Source organism: Anas acuta, chromosome 2 (genome assembly GCF_963932015.1).
Source record: "Anas acuta chromosome 2, bAnaAcu1.1, whole genome shotgun sequence".
In the NCBI taxonomy this organism is placed as follows: Eukaryota; Metazoa; Chordata; class Aves; order Anseriformes; family Anatidae; genus Anas; species Anas acuta.
In genome coordinates this window covers 18041413-18063711 of record NC_088980.1, presented here as the reverse complement: position 1 = coordinate 18063711, position 22299 = coordinate 18041413, and the positions used below count along the sequence as shown (strand labels likewise).

The window sequence follows — 22299 nt, the reverse complement described above, 5'->3', positions numbered from 1 at the left end:
TATATTAAGGAAAAGAATTGATTTTTTTACTTTAAAATGGAAGCAAACTATGATGGAGGCTGCATTAGAATTGGTAAGGAAATGGCACAATATTTTACAATCTTGACAAGTTAATGTCTAAATCAACGTCTTTGTACAAAATTTCAAGGAAAATAAAGGTGCTTTCAATCTAAGAGTACATTCTGTATTCAGTAAAATTGTAGATTATTTATACATACAGTGGAAGCCAAGTCATCAATATTAAATAGGCAGGTCAAAATGTTCAAAGGGCTTCTTGAAATTTAAATAGTACAGAACAAATTCTGCAGTTAAATTCATATCTGTAATTTCCATGATCTGTAATTCCTCACAATTGAGAGCCATTTTAGCAGTTTGAAAATGTATCCAGGTAATGTGTTGAATAATATTTAACATAGGAATGAGTGATTTTTGAAATTGGATTTTGTAAAACACAGCTATTGTAATGGGCTGGTGAATTAAAGAATGTGGAGCGTGACAACATGATAGACAGCTTAATACTGTGCTAATAAGCATTACTGTGGAAGCATTATACTGGTGGAAGTGAAGGTGCCTTTTGCAAAGAACTCAGAATCTAAACTGCACACAGAGAATTTTCTAATATTTTGCATTGTCTTTTTTTCTTCTGTTTGTTTGTTTCCTAGAGTATCAGGGCTTCAGGGCTGGTGCTGTTGGAAACCATTCTTTTTGGATCACTTCTTCTGTACTTTCCAGTAAGTCAAAATGATTTTTTTTTTTTTGGAAGATTATATCGTTGCCAACATTTAAAAACATTGCATGAGTCACATTGGTAACAAATGTGGTTATCAAAAGTAGTTATGTAATGATTGTCTAATGTGTTTAATAAAATGTGCTATGTTCTGTAAATATTCTTAAGAACACTTGGATGTTTTACTGTATTTGAAGAAATTCTCCATCTTCGGTTAAAGAACATTTATTTATTTATTGGTGTTCTGCGCTAAACTGAGTTTTAGCCTTGAAAGAAGATACCTCTCTGCTCTGCCAGGGGAAAAATGTACAGAGTATGTAAAAGGAAGACACTGATTATACCGTATATTTCTTGGGAATGCAGTACAAGGGAAGGTGATTATTTTAGTGTATTATTGCTGGTATATATTTCAGTAAGTGTTTCTGAGGCCTCATGACATCTGCAATACCAGGTATTTGGGAAAATGCGATGTTATTATCCATTTAAATGGGGAAAAAAGGTGATTTCACATTCACATGAGGAATGTATCACAAAACTCCATGAAATATATATACTTTATTTTTTCAAAAATCCCCCACTGAACTCATAAACCCAAGATAAAGCCCAGATAAACCAAGGCATCAAAGAGTAAATCAAGTGAAGTGAGTAGAAAGTGTGCAAATTGGGGGACAGAGGCAAAGATGTAGTTGTGGATTGATTTAAAATATGTTTATGTTCTCTTTTCCTCAGTAGTAAGAATCTTCTGTGCTTTTGCAGACAGTTACTGAGTGACTACTGGAAAACAAAACTCCTTAGTGGTTTTGGAACAGATAGCGCACAAACTGTAGCAGAATGAAGTGTGAAGAATGCTATAATAAACACAAATCCTGGTGGAATTTTTATGCATTATTTTGTGAATTGTGTTGGCCTTTCAAGTTCTAAAGTAAAGTGTGTGCGTTTCTTGGATGGTTTTATGTGTCTTTTCATCCTTGACTTTGCAGATGTCAGGAAGAAAGAAGTTTTGTTTTTTCCATATTGTACAAATGCTTTTTACTACTTGCATTGCCTCTCCCCTGGGTTTCCAGAGCTGCCTTCATGTTCTTTTCCAGTGAGAAGAACAGGAAGGCCATGCACTGCTCCATCAACTGGTATAGATATGGTGTAAATCGTGTAAGGAAATTCATACCATAAAGCATAATATAGGGGATTTGCTTTCCATGGCTGTCCCCTCTTGCTTTCCCAGAGAGCCATGGAGCCACGTCTTTCCAAGGCAGAGGCTCTGTCAGAACCAGTTGGTGTTTGTACCACACTGGCTCCAAGTTTTGCTCACCTGACTGGTTCTTCAGCATCTATCCCAGTTCTTGTCTTGATCCTCTAATTATTGTCTTCCAGAAAGGATAAATGCCATACAATCATAGAATCACAGAATATCCTGAGTTGGAAGGGACCCTTAAGGATCATCAAGTCCAACTCTTGACACCGCACAGGTCTACCCAAAAGTTCAGACCATGTGACTAAGTGCACAGTCCAATCTCTTCTTAAATTCAGACAGGCTCGGTGCAGTGACCACTTCCCTGGGGAGCCTGTTCCAGTGTGCAACCACTCTCTCTGTGAAGAACCCCCTCCTGATGTCAAGCCTAAATTTCCCCTGCCTCAGCTTAACCCCGTTCCCGCGGGTCCTGTCGCTGGTGTTAATGGAGAAAAGGTCTCCTGCCTCTTGACACCCCCTTACGAGGAAGTTGTAGACTGCGATGAGGTCTCCCCTCAGCCTCCTCTTCTCCAGGCTGAACAGGCCCAGTGCCCTCAGCCGCTCCTCATACGTCTTCCCCTCTAGGCCCTTCACCATCTTCGTCGCCCTCCTCTGGACACTCTCCAGCAGTTTAATGTCCTTCCTGTACTGTGGTGCCCAGAACTGCACACAGTACTCGAGGTGAGGCCGCACCAGCACAGAGTAGAGCGTCTCTGGTGTCATGTCCTCTGGTGGCTGGCTGTCCTCAGGCTTTAGGAGCTCAGTATCAGAGAAGCTTAGATAATAGCAATGGAGTTTACTGGCACCAGCTGACTTGAAGAAGAAGGAACCTGTTAGATGCAAGAGATGGTCATCCGTAACCTTTAAATGCAGAGGGAAAAGAAAGACAGTGGAGCTCGGAGGGGGCATTAGAAGACCAAAGCTTCCCCACTGTTTTTCACTGATGTTTAAACGTTTCCTCCTTTTTTTTTTTTTTTTTTTCATTGACATTAACAATGTTAAATGTATGACAAGTGACAAATGACAAATTGACATTGTCTGAGGAAAAACGTTCTGCTGAAAAGTCTTGATGAGCCTGTATCCCAGGTGGGAGATAAATACTTGACTGGACCTCGTCCGTCTCTGTGCATCTCATATGATATTAAACTGCCCACTGAGAACACGCTCTGTTAGAAACTAAAATGCAAAGGGTACAACTTGACTTCTCTGTTAGCAGGTTTATGCTCCCACACTCTTTGTTAGGGCTCTCTTTTTTTCATACATAGGTAATTACTCATCAGGTTATCACTCCCACAGGCTGAAAGAAAAGGGAAAGTAATTTTATCATTTCTATTTTAAAGGTCTAAGGAGAGGGACTTAGTGTGGTAATGGAGGTCATATTAATGTTCAGACAGAGAAATTAACCAATTCCACCAGCTGCAAGAATATGGTTTTGTAAAAAAGAAAACTGAGGCTAATGAAGAAATACCAGGATTGCAATATCCCTGTCCCTCTATTCCAAGGAAGATTTCATCACTTTCTGATCCATGGCAAGAAAATTGAACAATAAATGTGTGAAGTGTGAGAGCACACATAAAACATAGCCAGAGAGGTCCATTATATCATCTTTAAGAAATAAAAGACTGCATTTCTGCAAGGTATGAATTATGGGGTGTGGGTCCTTGAAATGGGAACTCTTGACATTTTGCTGTACGTGAATAGCATCTAAACATGCTCACCTGCATCTTGTTTGGAAAAAGGAGCACAAAGCAGAGCAAAATGGAGTGGGAAAGAAAACCTGAGCTCTGAACTAAGAGTCTTGTTTGCACTAGCTGACATTCACACAAATGTTCATTCAATGAGTGCAGTTTATGGATTATGATATTTGTTATGTCACATACATGCAGAGCAGGTCTTAATTTTTCTGGGTCACGTGCATTGTTTATTTACCTCTTCTCATTGTTTGGTGTTTTTATCTGTTTCTGAGAATAATTGGGAATATTCTGTTACTCTGTGATGTTAAAAATGTAGTAACATGCACACAGAGGTAGAGTTGATTTACCTATGTGAATTGGTCTTCATTTTATGAGAGGAATACATTAGAGGTTTAGGAGTAATTAATGTAAGACCCAGGCACAGACTGGGCAATGAGTGGCCAGGGAGCAGCTCAGCAGAAGGACCTGTGGATGCTGGCTGGCAGCAGGCTCAGTATAAGCCAACAGCATGCCCTGGCAGTCAGGAGGGCAAACCCCATTTTGGGGTGCAGTATGGCCAGCCTGTCAGAAGTGGTGATTCTCCTACTGTGTTTAGCGCTGGTGTGGCCTCACCTTGAATATTGTGTGGAGGAACAGCACAAAACTGTGCCAGTTGAGGGTCAGATCAGATATAAAGTAAAATTCTTTACCATGAGGATGGTCAAACACTGAAAGAGGCTTCCTAGTGAGGTGGTTGGTACCCCAAGCCTAACAGTGTTCAAGAGGCATTTGTATAATGCCCTCATTATCATTCTTCAACTTTTGTTTAGCCATGAAGTGATCAGGCAGTTGGACTTGATCATCTTTGTAGGTTCCTTCCAACTGTTCTGTTCTGTTCTGTTCTATGCTATGCTATGCTAATATAAATCTCTCCTTTGATACATCCTAAATAAGCATGTTCAAATATGTTTTTCACAGCTGACATGAGATGCAAGTTAAAATATGACATGAAGTTCACCAATTTGGGCCAGACACCACTGCAGCATGGTGTTTCTGTTTAACATAATGTTTTTTTTTCTTTTTGTTCCATCTCCTCTTCTATTGTGACTTGGAAGGTAAAACTGAAAAGCTCAACTTTCATGCTCAAATAAGTGCAGAATTAAAAAGCTTGTGTTAGTGCGTATACAATGTAAAGAGAAAAAATGACAGAATTTCAATTCTAAATAACTCAAATCTCTGTTCATTTAAGGATTCAATGCAAAATCACATTCTCATTTAAAAATGAAAATTTCCACTTAGATTTTCTCCACACTGCTTAAGTCTTCTGTATCTTTATTCTCCACTTCCCTGTGCTTTCCTAGTTTTGTCTTTTTCTTTATCCATTCACCCAGTCTGTCTTAGATTGCTTTGAGAGTCTTCAGCATACCAATTTTACTGTGTCCAGAAGAGCTTTATTGCATCTCTGCCTTTCCCCACCCTCCAATTAAATGGAAACCAAAACCTGTTTTGTTTTATCGCTTAATTTCGTTCACTAATTGTTACTGTTTACATGTCTACATGCTGTAATCTATTCATAGTATAGAGTCATTAATTGAAAAATAGTATCACCAGCCAGCTGCCTTTGGTGAGAAAAACAGCTGTTATAATGCCCTTAGAACCAAACAGGGAGTGCAAATGATGGTCTCCACCAAAATTTATTATTCAAATTCTGCTATATTGATAACAACACACTGATCTTTCCTGAATTACAAAGAGGCAGAGGAGCTTTGTCTATTACAAATGCATGGTTGCTGGGCAGCTGTCATTTCCGAGGCTCTAATTTCTTACATTTTCTGTAGTTCTCACAGGATCATCTCTGACTTTCCTTTAATTAGTCTTTCCAATTATTGATAGACCTCCTCCAAATGAATGCTGTGCTCTCTAATCGATTTTCATTATATGTCTTTGTTCCTAGATTTTGAAGAGGGGGCCAAAACCTGAATGTCTTTTTCAATAGTCTCTTAACTTCTATACTTGGCATCTGAAGGGAGGTTTCTCATTACTTTTCTTTTCCAGAAATACCATGATGAAGCTTTTAGACCTTTCCTAACTCCAATCTTGATAATAATTTTAATAGGTTGCATAAATATTGTAAATATTACAATATTTTAATAGATCAGCCTGTTAATTTCATTAGGGATGAGATATCAGCTGATTTTAGATAACTGTAATGGACACAGTTTGGAAAACAGGAGATTCTGGTTAGATACCAGGAAATACTTTTTCACTACGTGAAAGTACTGGAACAGAATGCCCATATTACATGTACTTGTGGAATATCCATCCTTGGAAGCATTAAGATGACTGGACACAGCCCTGAGCTAATTAGACCTGCTTTGAGCAGTGATTTGGACTAGATGACTTAGAATCATAGAATCATTAAGGTTGGAAGAGACCTCCAAGATCATCTGGACCAACCCTAATACCTACTACCCTACTATCAATATCACCCATTAAAAACCATGTCCCTTAGCACCACGTCCAACCTTTCCTTGGACACCCCCAGGGACAGTGACTCCACCACCTCCTCGGGCAACCCATTCCAATGCCTGACTGCTCTTTCTGAGAAGAAATGTCTCCTAATTTCCAAACTAAACCTCCCCTGGTGCAACTTGGTGCAACTTAGAGGCCATTCCCTCTAGTCTTATTACTAGTTATCTGTGAGAAGAGGCCAACCCTCAGCTCACCACACTTTCCTTTCAGGTAGTTGTAGAGAGCAATGAGGTCTCCCCTGAGCCTTCTCTTCCCCAGACTAAACAACCCTCAGCTGCTCCTCACAGGACATGTGTTTCAGGCCCTTCACCAGCTTCGTAGCCCTTCTGCAGGTTCCTGGCAACCTAAATTATTCTAGTATTCTTTGTTGCTAATGTGTGTATCCACAGCTGATAAAAGTTATCCTGTGCTCACCAAGTAGTTGGTGATGAGAAACTGGGCCTTTTACATCTCACTTTAGACTTTAGCTTGAGGATTAGGTGAATCGTGGTCTTAGCTCCATTGACTATAAAGGAAGCCTAGGGCTGCTCTATTCCAATAATGTAATGTTTACAATATTTATCAAATGTTTTGAATGGTGAAGAATTCTACCCAGGCAACTGTGGGTTATCTGATAGTGTACTTAAAATGAAACACTAGAATGCATTCCAAAATCCATGCAATATTATGATATCATTCCTACAGCCAGTGATAAAAGTTAGTGGGTACCATGATGAAAAGAGGCAGGGAATATCTTCTCCATGTTCTTGATATAACAGAAGAGAGGCACTGGGTTTAAAATCTAGCAAGTGAAAGTTATGTTAGACGGTGAGGGGGTGACTTTATAATAGTGAGGTCATTAGGCCATAAGATGGATTAGTTGAAGGGGCTGTAGTGCATCTTTTTGAAGACCACTGGATTTTTTCCTTCAGACTTCTCTTCTTTTGGCTCAAAAATCCAAATTCTTTGTCTTTCCTGCTGTCTGTTGTATTTCCAAACCTCTAATTATAGCAAAGCAGCATTGGTTTCTGTTTAGGGAAACAGATGCTGAGCTACAGTGCACTGACACTCATGAAGCAGGTGAGTAGTGAAGCCTGGAATAGACTCTTTACACTCAGATATCTTGATGCATGTAGTAGGTATTAGGATCTGTTTCGGTGACTGTGTTACTCCCTCTTTCACACTCGAGTTAGACTGACCTACCCTTTAGTGTTATGAGATTGAATAGAAAGTGGGAAGTATTGTAACATCGATGTGGGTGTGGGCTTTTTTCCCCTCAAATCATCTGTATGCACATTAGCACAGGAGAAGTGAGCCATGAATGTTGTGGGGTCTAGTCTGCAGTATTCTGTTAGTCATAGCCCTGAGCAGAGCAACAAGGTCACTGGAGAGCTCAGTTTTTGATATTAATGTATGTGAAAATGGGTTAATGTGTAATGCTTTTATGCATTTGTCCCTCAAGTATGCCTAGAAGTGATCCATTACAAGAGCTCAGTGACTGTTTATTTATTCTTTACATGTTGTTCACTGAGGCCAACTGAAAGATGTTGCCTTTTTCACATTCAGCTCTGCTCATGCTGATGAATTGGGGTGAATCTCAGGCTTTCAGCTCTCTCTCATACCTCAGGTGTTTTAGCTTTTCAGTATATAGCTACCTCTTTACTCATAAAATAGTTTTTAAAGCTCTTACAATCAACATGCATAATTTTCTTTGTTGTTTCACAGTTGCTAAATAATAGTATTTGTGCCACTTAAGTCTAAGGGCACAGCATAGCTCTCTGCTCTGGGATGATCACCACAAATTTTGCTAGTACTCTAGAAAGGGTCTTCCTGTTTTACTTGGATCACAGTAGGTTAAAAGTCCAGCCAACGTAAAAGGTGGATTTAAAATATCATGTTGTGAGGATTGTATATGTAAATTGTCTTGTTTGGGCAGAGGAGTGAGGGAACCAGGTGGAGGTTTATGCAATAGTTTTTTCCTGTAATTGTCAGACGAACATACTTTTTGGAGTTAACATGTAACCAATAAAGCAACAGCTTTTTTTGAGAGAGACAGCTTGATTTGAATGCAAAAGCCCAAATGGAGCTCATGCAGCTTCCACATTACAAGCTTTTGCTTCAAATTACAGAAGACCCATAGGCGCTAAGAAAAGATGTGTTCTTGCCCTGAACCTCACTAAGGCAAATGTTTATGACTCTTTCTACTAACTGGAAGCAGGCACTGAAAAATTTTTGCATTTTGAATAACTGTTTTTTGAAATATCACAAAAACAAAATGCAGAAGGAAATAGTTCTTTGTAGTTCTGTTGTCACTAGTCTACATAGATAACCTAAAAAAATCTGGTACCTACTCTCAGGGATATAACTAGAAGCTGTTTAATATATATTTATCCACATCTAGAACTGTGATTAGCCACAGCTATATGTGTCATGATTGGTATCTCCATGTAGATAACAAATGTTTGGTGTATTGGAAATTCAGCTGAGCTATGACATCATGGAAGTAGAAATCATAGGAAATACACAGGTGGAACTCAGCAAGGAGTCTGTTCTGTGTGTTTGTGCTTGTCTGTGTGCTGTGTTCATAGGGTACCTTAGGCTGCAAGGGACCTCAGGAGGGCTGTAGTACAATGTACTGCTCAAAGCAGGTCAGCAATAAGGCCGGCTGTTAGAAAAGGTTTCTAAGGACTTTATCCAAATAGGTCTTAAAAACATAGATAGAGATCATCCATCCAGGCAGCGTGCAGGCTTATTGAAAAGTGATGTGGTTGTAACCTTTGAATTATGGTGTAAAATATGTGACACGGTTGGAACATTGAGTGGGTTTTGTAAATGGCAGGCTGTAGATAGGTCAGTGATGGCAAAGGTAGAAGTGTTGCCATTCTTTCATGCCTTGGATTCCCATGCTCATACTTGTGGCACTGGCTGTGATACCAAGACAAAACCCAGTCTCTTCTTCCTGTGAATCCAAAGGTGCAGTACAGGATTACAAGAGGGCAACGTTATTTTTACAACTCTCGAAAGCTTCTTTGAGAACTGAGTTTGAAGGACACATTTGTCAGAATCTAGTTTCACTGAATAGTCAAGTGTGTCTGCAGAGGCTTGAGAGCCAGAGAGAAAGAGGCAGTAGTTGGTGACCTGAACCAATTGCTGCATTGGATTTTCTTCAGTCTTTTTATTTTAAGTGACTTTCTTGCACTGCTGGATTCTTGGACTTCAGTGTTTCAGTCTTGTCAGCCCTTCATTCATTGACATCAATGTTGTGGTCAGAGCGGTAAGGCCTTTCCCTTTACTTGTAATGCCACCGTCACTCACATGAATACAGTGACTTGCATATGTAAGAATTTGTAGGTAAAGACCCAAAGTTAATGTCCACATTACTTGTCACTTGTCTTGTTGCTTCAAATTCGTATAAAAACAGACCGCAATTGTGAAAAACAATGCACAGTATTTCAGCAGGGCTTTTTAACTGGTATTAACTGTATAACCATGTGCACATGTTAAAAATCTGCTGCATTTGAAAAGTAAAAGTTGTGGTGAGATGATTTATGATCATAGAATGTGTTGATACAGAAATGATCAAAGAGTAAAATGTGGGTAAATTCGTATAGAGGAAAACAATACTGGGAATGTTCATAGTATGTGCCTTACCGTTGCCTAGAACCATGCTATAATAAACCCATTGTCTTTGCTCTGCTCTCCAAAGTGAATCCATTAGAGGCTTGGCTAGCACTTGGGTGGCAGACCACACTGCCATAGGCAAGCGAAAGAAATACCAAAGAATATCTCGTAGATTAAAAAAAAAAGAAAAGTATTATTGAAGGATCATGCATATTATTTTATACAACACTTCAACGCTTGTTGAATCTCAGTAGAGTATAGGCTAGAAATGATAGGAACCATTTTTTCTCAGGCAAACAGTTTAATGATCACACTGATGACTGGGCAAGTGGCAGGCGAACTGAGTCAGTATGCACAATGTTTATTTAGAAAACGCTTAAATTTTACTGTAGTGATTTAAGCATATGAAAAATCAATACATGAATAAAGGTTCTCATGAATTAATTCGTATATTAGTTCAAAATATAAATGTGACAACATTTACATAAAAGGTGATGAAAAGTAATATACTACATTTTTATTAAACTGCAAAACTAAAGTCAAGAGTTTTTGATATTATAGATATGCCAGGAATGAATTGTGCCAGAAAGGAAAATATTAAAAGCTGTAATCAACATTTGACGTATTCTCAGTAGGACACAGTCTTGATGTCAGTGATTTACCTTCGCTAATTAGTTTAGCACCTGAGAGACCTTGTGTTGGTGGGAGATAAATTTCAGTCATTCTTCTTCACTTCCCCAAGTGTCTTTCAGTGAAAGCCAGGGGCATGTTTGTATTTTTCCACCAAATGTCTTTTCTCATTGTTTATACATGCTTTCATGCCTAAGACCAAAGGAGCAACAGCTGTGGTCAATGAAAGTCCTGTACAAGTCAGCTCTTGTCTGCTTACCTAGTTCAGAGCTGTTGTGATCTGCATTAACAAGAATCTGGAGGAAAATGAAAGCAGAAGCATTTCATGCCTAAGGTAGACTTTGCTTAGATAATCTGATACTACCTAACTGAATCTTACATGAAATTGAGTGCAATTATAAACCTGTGCTGCCAGTGAAAAGCGTGCTGTGATAATCCACCATGCCTTGGAACATGAGGTTGAGATATAGAAGGTAAGGCACAGATGGGTGTGATATGTACAACTGAGTGCTAAAACACTGTATTTTACATATCAAGTTCCAGGTTGCTTGACAGAAACCTCTGAGTCAAGACAGAGGAAAAGGGAAAGAATCTCCACCTCAAAACCTGTTACTGTGCATATTACAGTAGCAGACGTGCATTTTTTCTCACTGGGTTTTTCTCCTCAGTCCCTCTTCTTCAACATGTGAATGTATTACGAACTTCCTAACCATCTACTTTAAGTAATGATTAAAGTGATGATTTCAGGATGATAAATGGTTAATGATTACAAGAGTTGAGAAAGTCAATGCATTACAAAAAAGAAAGAGAAAAGTTGATGTTTTTAGAAGAAATTCTTAAGAAGGGAGATTTTATCCATCAACGATGAGACTGCTCTCATTCAAGTCATTCTGCATGCCGTGAATACAGACAATGCAGATAGTGATATAATGTGTGCTTTTTTTTTAATACCAACTGCTAAACATTGTTAAGCAATTTCCAGTATACAGGCAAAATGATATGATAATTAGTGAAATCTTTACATGGGAAAAATCTTACAGAATTATGATGGTGTTAGTGGAAAGTTTTCATTTCAGCGTAGCACTGTAATTAAACTTCTAAACTCTGGGACAAGAGATCTGTGGGATTTAAATCAGTGCCCCTGAACCACTTATCATCTGATGTAAATAAGAAATTAGCTTTTTAAAAGCTTAAATAACATAAATGCTTAAAAGAGCACAGAAAGATTTGCAACATAAAATAGAAGGTGCATTATAAAATGATCCAAACCCATCAGCAAGTACTTGTGTATAAGATATGCTGTATTTCCACTAGCTATTAAAAAAAAAAAAAAAAAAAAAAGGAGAGTTAGGGTTCAAGAGGTAAAAAGTTCACCATGTAACTGAATTTGATTTCTGAAAATGACACATTGAATAGAGAAGCCCCTGGGTCTAAAGCTACACCACACCAAGAAGGGAGAGGTTAGCTTTGTGTTCATAGAAATGGCAGTAGTACTGAGGATGGAATAGAAAGTGTTCGCAAGAATAAGGTATTTGCAAGAAACAACCTTTTGCTATGTGATGCAACCCTTCTGATTCATTGCGTAGCACTGTATATTAGGACCACATAGAAAAAGCAATAGTATTTTCCACAAAAGTTATTTTATACAAACTATTTCATTTTGAGATCCTCTGCATCTGTGGGACTAAGCATAGGTCTACAAATATATGCAAGTTTTGAGGAAGCTGTTACGGAATATCATGTCCTTCACAGCCAATATAGAGCATCCACATAGTGTTCTTTCTTTGAAATCTGAATCTGAAGTAGACTTCTTGTAATGGCATGATACAGTACACTAAGTTTTGCATGTTCTTGAGGAAGAAAAAAAGGAGCAAAGAGAGAAATGTGTAAATTCAATCAAAGCTCAATTGGAAATAAATGGGAGGATTTCAAAACCAAAATATTTAAAGCAATTCCAAGAACACAGAAAATAAGAGGATGAAATGAGACCTTCTTTCATCGCTCACAAAATTGCAAGTGGAAGAAAATAACATTTTTACACGGTTCTCTCACAGTGTCTCATTTATTGAGTTTATATTAAATTATTTAGATCATCCACAAGTTTCATTATTCTTTGATGTTAATCTTTATATAGGCCAGGGTGCTAAAACTCTTAGCTTTATTGCATATTGTTTGGTAAGCTAAAGCAATATAATAAAGAGAAGAAGGAAAGGATAATAATGAGAAAACAGAATAGAGAACTTTCAGAGTTAAAACACGATTGAAAGTCTAGCATAGCAACAGGAAAATTAATAAAAAATTGAGTAACTAAATAGTATAGAAATGAAAGCAAGATGGAAATGACATCTTGTACCTTGATATAGTGCTGATTTTTCTTTCACTGTCACAATAACACATTATAGAAGGTATCTGTAAACCTAAACACTGTACATTATGTGTTTGTTCTTTGCTTGTGTAGATACAGTTATTTCTCCCTGCTCCTTGCAAGCTTTCTTCTCCTTTTCTGAACCACCACTTACATAATTCTAAAAGGTATTTTTTAATATAATTTCTTTGTGCTTCCACTGTATTGACATGTGGTTTCTCATCTCATGTTTAAATTATGAACTCCTTGGTCTAGGGTTGTTTGACTTAGCTGTGCTTTGCAAAGCAGGGTCCTGATCAATGAATAAGAGTAACATGACAAATGGCTGTTACTAATAATAACAATGAAAGTGTTTAAAAATATTTTATTAAAGGTGTGAGGAAGGACATGTTTGATGGTAAATTTCTTATCTTCCCAAAGGTCTGGTAATATGCAATTATTTTTCTATCGCTAGAGAAGTTAGGTATACTTTTGGAAAGATCTGAGAATATTTGTTTTAGGTTTGGGAAGATTAAACCATAAAAATACTAACAAAAAATGTCAGATTCCAGTCCCACAAGGACTATATTTCAGGTATACTCTACTAAGTTCTATCTAGTTCATCATGAGAAGTTAGGTGGTGAACAAAGCAGTGAGGAATGCTGGAGTAAGAAGGAAATCCACCACTCTCACTAGAGAGCCTTAACCTGCAGTTAAACTTAACAGTAAAGCATAAGTCTTGAAGTTAAAGTAATTCCTCAAATGTCTTATCTCCCTTGGTGATAAAGGACTACCAGTTACTTGTCTTTTTTCCTTTTTTGTATTGCAGACAGTAGAAAGTCCTCGCTTTGTATGTTCAGTGTGAGATTGGCTTGTGGATAGCCAAAAAATTAAAAATATGCCTGTGGAAATGCAAAACATAGCCATAATGTCCATACACATTAATTCTGACCTTTCTGGGTGCATTAGATGGGTGCACATGTGCAGATCCACTGTGAAGGCAGCTTGTGCAGGACGTACTGAAATCCCTGTGCGTTGTGGTGGAATAAAGTTATGGTAGGAATCTGTCACAAGAAACTGTAGCCTCTGCTACTATGGTAGTAGAAGCGTTTTTGAAGAAAGGGACATCTTCAGTTCTTGGTTTGGCTTTTTTTTTTTTTTTTTTATGAGAGCATATTTTTACTTCTTTTCCTGGGTGATCAAGACTTCTTTGGCCATTTTCACTGAAAGAAATTAATGCTGTTATCTGTATATTCAGCAGGTACATTTTGTATAGTATATGCTGGTATGCATACAGGCTTCAATGACATTCATGAAAAAGGACGTTTTGTTGTCGTATGCGAGTCCTTTACACTTTTCCTTCAAGTATTGAATCTTGTTCAGAATTTTGATCTTCCTTCCAAATTTGGGATTTTTCTGTAAGAAAATTGTTAAAATAACCACTAGTTTTAAATTAGCTTGTAGCTTTGATCTTCAGATCTCTTCATGACCGTTCAAGTGTGCAAGTTGTCAGATTAATCAGAGTCCAAAATAATTTTATATATTACAGTAGTACATTATTACATCTGCTAATGTTGTTTATTTTGTTAACTAGCCTAATCCTTCTCAAATATAACATGTATTGGGGTACAGATCAAGTATTCTTAATGTTCAGTTCACTATCTAAAACTTCTAATCCAAAATCACCAGCATGCTGAATCATTGAAATGCTGTTTTGAAACTCTTTGGCAGAGTTTCCTGGCCCATGCAGTCAGCTGATCCTTTTTTTCTCTCTTTATTGATGGCATTGCCTTGAAACCTATAAAGAGCTAATCTGCAAAAATCTGTGTGCTGGGTTATTTAGTTAGCTATTTATATCCATATTTATTAAACTTGTATCTACTTTCCAAGCCTCGAGGCATATTTACATCTTTGAAATCATAATCCAAATAAGTTACTGCCATTGTAGCAGGCAATCTATATTCAAGTACCATTGTAGCAGGCACTCTATATTCAAGTAATCACCAGTCATTGCTACAAAAGAGAAGGCAAAATGCTGCCATAACAAGTTTTTTTAAACCCTAAGTGTATCAACCATTAATTCAACATTTGCACTGTTATGCACATATGCTCCATTTTATGAAGGCACAGGGATTTTGGAAGATAGCTGAATCAGAAAGTACCATAAATGCCTACAGTATAAATCTTAAATTAGTAGATTTAGTAACATATATTCATTTGCTTATTATGTTGGTAACATAAAGGTATCTGCCAATTTCAGATGTCACCAAGAATATTAAAAAAGTCTAAATTAGATTTTTAGCTGTTCTTTTTGTGACTTTTCTGGAACCAAAAGACACGGAACACTACCAGGTTTACAGGCAAAGAGACCTGATCTGTTTTGACCCCAACCCTGATCTGACTTTCTGTTATTGCTGTTGATTGTAGAAATAGCACAAAAATAACGAGCTCTTCTTTTCTTGGGCATGATACCTTCTCTGTTTAGGGTAAGTGCCATCAATATATACTGCATTTGGAAAAGATACCTCCAGTATACTAGGCTTTCCTCAAGTGTCTAGTAATGCTGCTAACCTGATAATGTCAAAAGCTTTTTCATATCAAATAATGTTATCATTTCTGTTTTGACTCTCCAGTGTATATAGCAGACATCAGAGGTGATCAAGAACTTGTAGACTTGAAATTAATTTCATAGGAGGCAACTAATCAGATTTTTATACCATAATTAGAATATATTATTGTTTACATTATGACAAAACCCCCGACACTGTTCAGATGAAACAAACAAGCGAGTTGATGGAGGATGAATTACTGAGAAGACAGTAAATTTGGGAAAAGTCATTCTGTGTTATTTTCAACAGATGAAAAGAAAAGAAATGTGGAACCTTGAGCTAAATTCAAGTAAGGTTTAGTTTTAACTGATTGAGAAGTAGGTTAGAAAACAGGAGAAAAGAAAGTTGTAACTGGTCTGTGTAAGTCTAAGAGACCATGACACACTTTCTTGAGATTTTGTGGCCACCTAAGCAAATTCAAATAAGGTTTTTTGTTTGTTTGTTTGTTTGTTTGTTTCCTCCATGTATGTCTTTCCTATAGTAGATTGAATACTGTACTGTAACACAGGGCAGTCTGCTAAGTTCGTTTCCTTAGACAGTCTGAAGTAATGCATTTTTCTCAGACATGTCACAAACAATCCTGTCAAATTTTGCCTGAATGAGTTTGTTTTAAATCATAAATAGTTGTGATATATATATAGTGAGTGTTCAAGAACCTTGAAGAAAAGGGAGGTCATGGCCTTCTGAGTACTGTCAGCACCTCCTGTAAATGCAGGTCTGTAGATGTCTGTTCTGGCCAGTCTGAGGTATAGGGTATTATATTACATATGTGGGTATTTTATCTCCTTTCTGACTATCTTTCTAACTATCTATTTTACCAGCCTGGCTCGTGTTTAATACTAATACCAATACCAATACCAATACCAATACTAATACTAATACTAATACTAATACTAATACTAATAAAAATGCAGAGGACTGCCTAGCAACAAAACACAGCAGAATATGTCCGTTATGGTAGAGGGAAGACCTTTTCTTTGATAAATTGTTGGACTGTTTGGAGGACTCCCCCTGTGCTCAGAAAGGAGTGAAACATTTGAAGAAATTCTCTTTCTGCTGTTTTATGTTAATCTGCTAATGAGCACATTTTGTGGACTGTGCAAGTGAGATGTGTCAGGACTGCAAATAAGAGCTGGAAGAGTGCTATTTCTCAGCTTTATTGTACAGCCACAACAAAAAGTGAGAACCTGGCAGGTACTGGTTTTAGCTATTTTGTACAGTGTTTCAGAAAGGAGGAGACCAAGAAGGTTGAATGGTTGAGCCGTCTGCATGGACTGCTTTCCTAATACAGCTTCAACTTTTAACAGGGAAAGTCTTTTCAGGACTCAACTTCCGATGGCGTTAGGCCTTGCAACTCCAGGTTGCAGCACCTAATTTTTGTGCCTTGAGGTCTGTGGGGCCTGTGTACTCCTGATGGTAAAGAGGTGTGTGCTCAGAGCCAGAGACACTGAAGCCAGCACGCCTGCTTTGGAGCTAGTTAACTCAAGCTGTTGGACACGCTGAAGAAAGATTTGCGGTTTGTGACCTGCCTCTCAGACAAGGCCTAGATTTTGTGAAGATACCTTCTTTCAGAAAGGCATGCAGATCTGAGCCCTGTCTTTGGGTGAACCATGCAAACCTTGCCCTTTTTTTGCTAAGTATGGGTGCTAAAATACAACCTATAGTATATAGTTTTTTTTACCTAATATCCCACTTGTCAGTATTTTCATTCTTGATGTGACACTCAAGTTAAGTTCCCCCCACTGTTTCAGGAGATACCAACTTCTACCATCTTGCCAAAAGTTTTAGCACTAGGGTTTTAAGATGTTCAAGCATGAGAAGCATTTCAGCCTCTTATGCTGCTATTGCTTCTTTTCCACTTCTTCACTAAGCAGTAGAGGGTACAGGTATAAGCACAACATAAATATTAATATTACAGTGTAGTAGGGAAGGTATTTTACCTATTGGCAAGGTTACTTAGATGGAGGAAGGAGAGACCTGGTTTCTAATACCTGCTCCAATGAATGTTTAAGTAATGCCCAAGCATTATTGATCGCCAATGCACAAGAGCAATCACAAAATAAATGAGGAACTGAGTAAAAGTTCAGAACAACTGGTACATAACCCTGGAGTACCAAACAAGAAGAGTTATCACTGGAACAGCATAGCTTGAACGTGGTTATTTTACAAATTGACAGCCTTAACTCTCAAGCACTTTCCTAGATACCTCCTAAATAATGAAAAATGGCTCCTCTGAGTTACTTTGTCTTACCCACAATATATTTATCTACAGTTATTTTACATCTTTGAAATAAAAAGCTATTTTAATCAAAAAACCCTAAACCATATGCAAAGAGAAAGCACATTTCAGGAAAATCTTCAGGTGCTAGTACTGCTCTGGGTTTTTCAGTTCAAATCTGTAGGGCCTGAAAAGGCTTTATATCATGTGAGAGAGAGGATTTAAGTTTTTAATGACAACTGAAAAAGACATTAAAGATCAAAGATAGGCCCATGAAATGCAACCTTACATCTCAAACATTTTTGTGGTTTATCTGTTTCTGAAAAAAGAAATTGCCTATGTCAGAGAATAAAGAATTCATCAATATGTTTACTTGTACATTTGCCAATACAGTTTTATGGAAAACCAGAATGCATGCAAAGGTTAGCAGATACGATGTTTGGGAGATGAGATGTGCCTATTATCCCTTAGGAATTTTACGGTTATTGATTTTTCAGGTGATGAGCAGCAATAGAAATTGTTGAGGTGTAATGAAACTTTGTTTTCCAGAGGAGGAGAATTTATCACCTTTATTTTCCCCCAGTCACTTATTTCAAATTTTGCAACTCCCTTTTCATCTCACTCCCATCTTTCCTACACAATTATAGTTCAAACTTCTCACCAACTACTTGGTGACCTCCGCAGACTCCTTAAAGGTTTTCAAGTCCACACACAATTTCCTGAAGATATGCTCTGGGATCCATCTCTCCTACTTTCCACTTAAACACAGCATTTCCTAGGGGAAGATTTCTGTCTGATTTGTTGTTCTCTTTAGTTGGTTGCCACCTACGTGTACTGAAGCTTTTGAAGACTGCTCTTTCAGAGTTGAGTGTGCTTTTCTTGTACTATTGAAGAAATTTTCCTCCTGAGATCTGTAAATAATCCTTCTTAGGCTTCTCTGAGTTTATCCAGGTATGTTGCTGGTAGATACATGTAGCTTCTGCTGCTACACTAGGGAGCTTCTTGACAGATTGTATTCAGCATGGTTCGTCTGAGATCATTGCTTCTCATTTTAAGATTTTTGCATTTTTCGTCTCTAATGGAACAAACACCTGTCCATTCACAGCAAAGCTCTAAGTATCAAAGTCTAGTATCTGTGTTACCTTCATTACCATCTTATTTTTGTGTTTCTGCATTCCTTATTAACTTAAAATCTACAAAACATATGTTGTGTTTTAAGCCCATTTATTTCATCAGTTGAATTCTTGTAAAGGTCTTTGCTTCCCTTGAGACCCACAGTTTAAAACAGTAGTAACTGTTAAACCAAGCTAGATAAAACAAACGAACTAAAATGGCTAACATCTATAAATCTTTTTTTTTTTTTTTTTTTTTTTTTTTTTTTTTTTGTGTGTGTGTGTGTATGTTCCTTGTTCTAGTGTTGTGAATAATACCTATTACCTAGTTATTACCTGATGAGCTAACACATTATTTCTCTATCTTATTGACTGAAGCTGCTTGTTAGATTCGGGTTAGAATCTCGTACAGTTTAGCTGTTTCTCTGTTGGGAATGTAGTGATATATAATTACTCAGACAAGTAGGTGATTAATTTTATATGTAGAAAAACAGAAGTGCATAAAATGGAAAAAAGAGAAGTAAACATTTATACATGTAGAACTTGCATCAAAAAAGATTTAATGCTTTATTTACAATTATCCTCTCATAAGCAAATACATAACCATACACACAGAATCAAATTCTGGACCACCACAATATCATTATACATATCTACAATCTATAGGATCTCAAAGTTTTGTGAAAGCATCGATTTTTTTGCCGTCCAAATATTTGCTTCTATACTGCTTTTATTAAGAATATTTTCCTCCTCAGAAACTCCATGACAAGTGGAAAAGTAGAACTCAGGTCTCCTGAGACTTACTTGTTCACCTTAACACAAGGACTTACAAGGCTGGTGGGTCAGACTTCTCCAGTTAAGGGTTAAGTGTGCTGCTTAAACTACATGAAAGCTAGGAAATCCTATCCTTAAAAGAGTAAATGTTATTTATAAGTTGATCCGGCAGTATCTTGCATATGGATGGCAAGGAGTGTAAGGCGCCAGCTATCTCTGTATTCAAGTTGATATGCCAAGAGCTGAAAGAAATTAAATAGCTTTTCTAAATAGTCTAAAACTCCCAGCACTTCTTAGGTAGCAAGAGCAATGGTCAGGTGTGTGCTAGATGCTTTACAAACAATAACTTTGCTATGACAGAATTTCTTTCTAGTACGTTTTCAATGGCTTACTGACAATGAAAGTAGGAAGACAGGAATTGTGCTCTAGTCTTCATTTGCCTGCACTCTGTAGCCTAAATGCATTAAGGAGGTGAGAAGCTTGTTTCCTTGAAAATGCTCTGTCTATAGCGCTTCCAGTGAAACTCAGCTGCACTCTAATCATAGAGATGATTGTTTTTCTTTTCTTTCTACACTTTAAAACCAGAATGGCAGTAATACATCACAGAATGTAAACTCTGTGGAAAAAAAAAAAAAAGCTAATGAAAGTTTGGAGCAGAGTTGTCTTGGGTACATATGAGAAGAAAGGTCTGCTCCATCACTGAGTTCAGTCCCCAACTCTTTCAGACCACCATGGTATTAATCCCAATAATATATTTATCATGTTGGCTTCTCCTTTATTAGGCCCCCATTGAACTGCTACTTTGCAGCATCCCTGAGCCATCCATGGGTATGTGGTTGCTTACTATGGATGGTTTCGTTTCCAGAGAAGAGGACCGATAGCAAATGTGCCTACGCTCTGTGCAGAAGAGGGCTGGTTCTGCAGGCTGCTCTGCACCAGTGCTGCAGGGAGGAGTGGAGCTTCTTTAGAGAGTCTGATATTTTGAATCAATTAGAAATTTAATTTTCTAAATTTCTTTTCATTTCTCTATCATAATAATTTTTCAGTATCTGCTCAACACAACATAAATATTTGTCTGGATTTATTCAAAACAAAAATTTTCCTTTTGGCTAGAGCTAAAGAGCCTGAGTGCTCTGGCCCTCTTAGCAAAGCCATTTGTCTGCAATTTTTTTGAAAGGCAACAATGTTCATATCATTATGATATGAGAAAAGAATGTCAATGGGAAGCGAAAATGTGTTTCCTTTCTATTTCTATTGTTTCTGTTATGGTGTGAATTTTGAGTTTGCAGCTGTGGCTGGTTTCTTCTGGACTTTGTTAATTCCACAGAATTTTAATGACATGATTTTTTTTTTGAAAAGGTTAATGTAGATTTAAGACCAGTGCTATCATAGATCATGTCATCTGAGCTGCTATATGTCACTCGTTTTCACGATTTACCCAGTTAACTTCTCTACTGAAGCCAATAGCTGCAGTTTATCTGACACAGATTTCCCAGACAGGTGTCCACTCTTGATTTGGGAACATAAAGAGGAGGAATGTTCCCGCTGCTTCCTCTGGTGGTTTGTTACGCTGTGGCCTTTGGCTTGTCCCCGCTGCTGTTCTCGCTACAGATACATAAGCTGAAAATGAAAAGTCGATAGTTCCAGCAGTGATGTCTGCAGTAAACTAATCAGCGCTGGCTGGCTGGAGATGTCCGGCTGGTATTTTGTGGAGAGAGGTTTTCTAAATTAATGTCAAAATAAATACCAACAAAAACTTCACTGCAGAAGGTAACAGCCAGTCCTGTGTCCTCCTCTTTGCTGCGGTTTAACAGGATGTTTCAAAGACCTGCTCTGCCCCCATTATCTTTTCCAAGTCACCATCTTAAAACTTTGTGTCAGTAAAATTTCTGCCTGGACTCGTGAACCTGCCTAAGGTGTAATTCAGAGATAGCACGCAGCCAGGAAGGGGGAGTTCCTGAAGAACTAAAACCATCCAGAAGTGTCCTCTCACAAACTCAGTCTTAAATGCTGCACTGACCTGTTAGATTAATATTAGAACCACTCTTGTAGGAGATAAGGTATTTGGGAACTCTAAATAGCTGCATGCTTAATTTTTCCCAAGTAGAAGTCACTACTTGAAAATGCTCACATAAAACTCTTCTCCTTAGATTTGTAGAGATTTCAGCCCTATTGTAATGAAATGCAAAATCTGTGCAGGTCTGTTTTATGACCTGTGTCTTGCATTAAGTATACTTGGCAAGTTACTCTGAATAATTGTCTGGTATGTCTTAAGATAGCGGCAGCTCCTGAAAGATTTATTTTAATGTAGGCTACTTTACTATTATGTTTTTAAAAGGTTCCTTTTTCTTAAAATCACAGAGATTCAATTCTTAGAGTGAATTGGTAGATTTTCCTTGTTTTCAATAAAATATTGTATTGCATGGTGCATTTTTTAATTCATAAAATGAGACTTGTATACTCTTAACCCTGTTGTTAATGCGTGTCAAGTATTTGGCAGATGACTATGCTGAATAGATGGCTTTTTCATTTGAGACGTTTCATCTCCTTAAGATGTTTCTCTTTCTGCTTCTCAGGTCACCAGACCTTTGGTAAGAAAAGATTAGAGCAGTGTATACAATAAGAACATTTTCTATTGTTTTCATATATGAAGTAAGTAAACTAGGGCATTCAATTTACTGTTGTCATGTACCCGAGTTGCATGTCACAGTGAAAAAAATGCATATGAAGAGATAAAAGAAATCATCGGATTGCAGAAGTTATCTGGTGGAGGGAACATCTAGTTTAGTTAGATGATAGTTTGACTTTGCAACTTCCTTTGATTTTTTTAAATTTTGTATTGCCGTGAACAA

The 22299-nt window shown here is 37.5% G+C and overlaps 1 protein-coding gene across 2 annotated transcripts in view; it reads left to right on the top strand.

The window, feature by feature from the left end:
• Nucleotides 1-22299, top strand: part of GPR158 (G protein-coupled receptor 158) — a 194652-nt gene that overhangs the window by 109238 nt on the left and 63115 nt on the right. For both annotated transcript variants that reach the window (XM_068673689.1, XM_068673690.1), the window contains exon 5: nt 663-731. In XM_068673689.1, coding sequence (XP_068529790.1) covers nt 663-731 — 69 coding nt within the window. The remainder of the gene's footprint in view (nt 1-662; nt 732-22299) is intronic.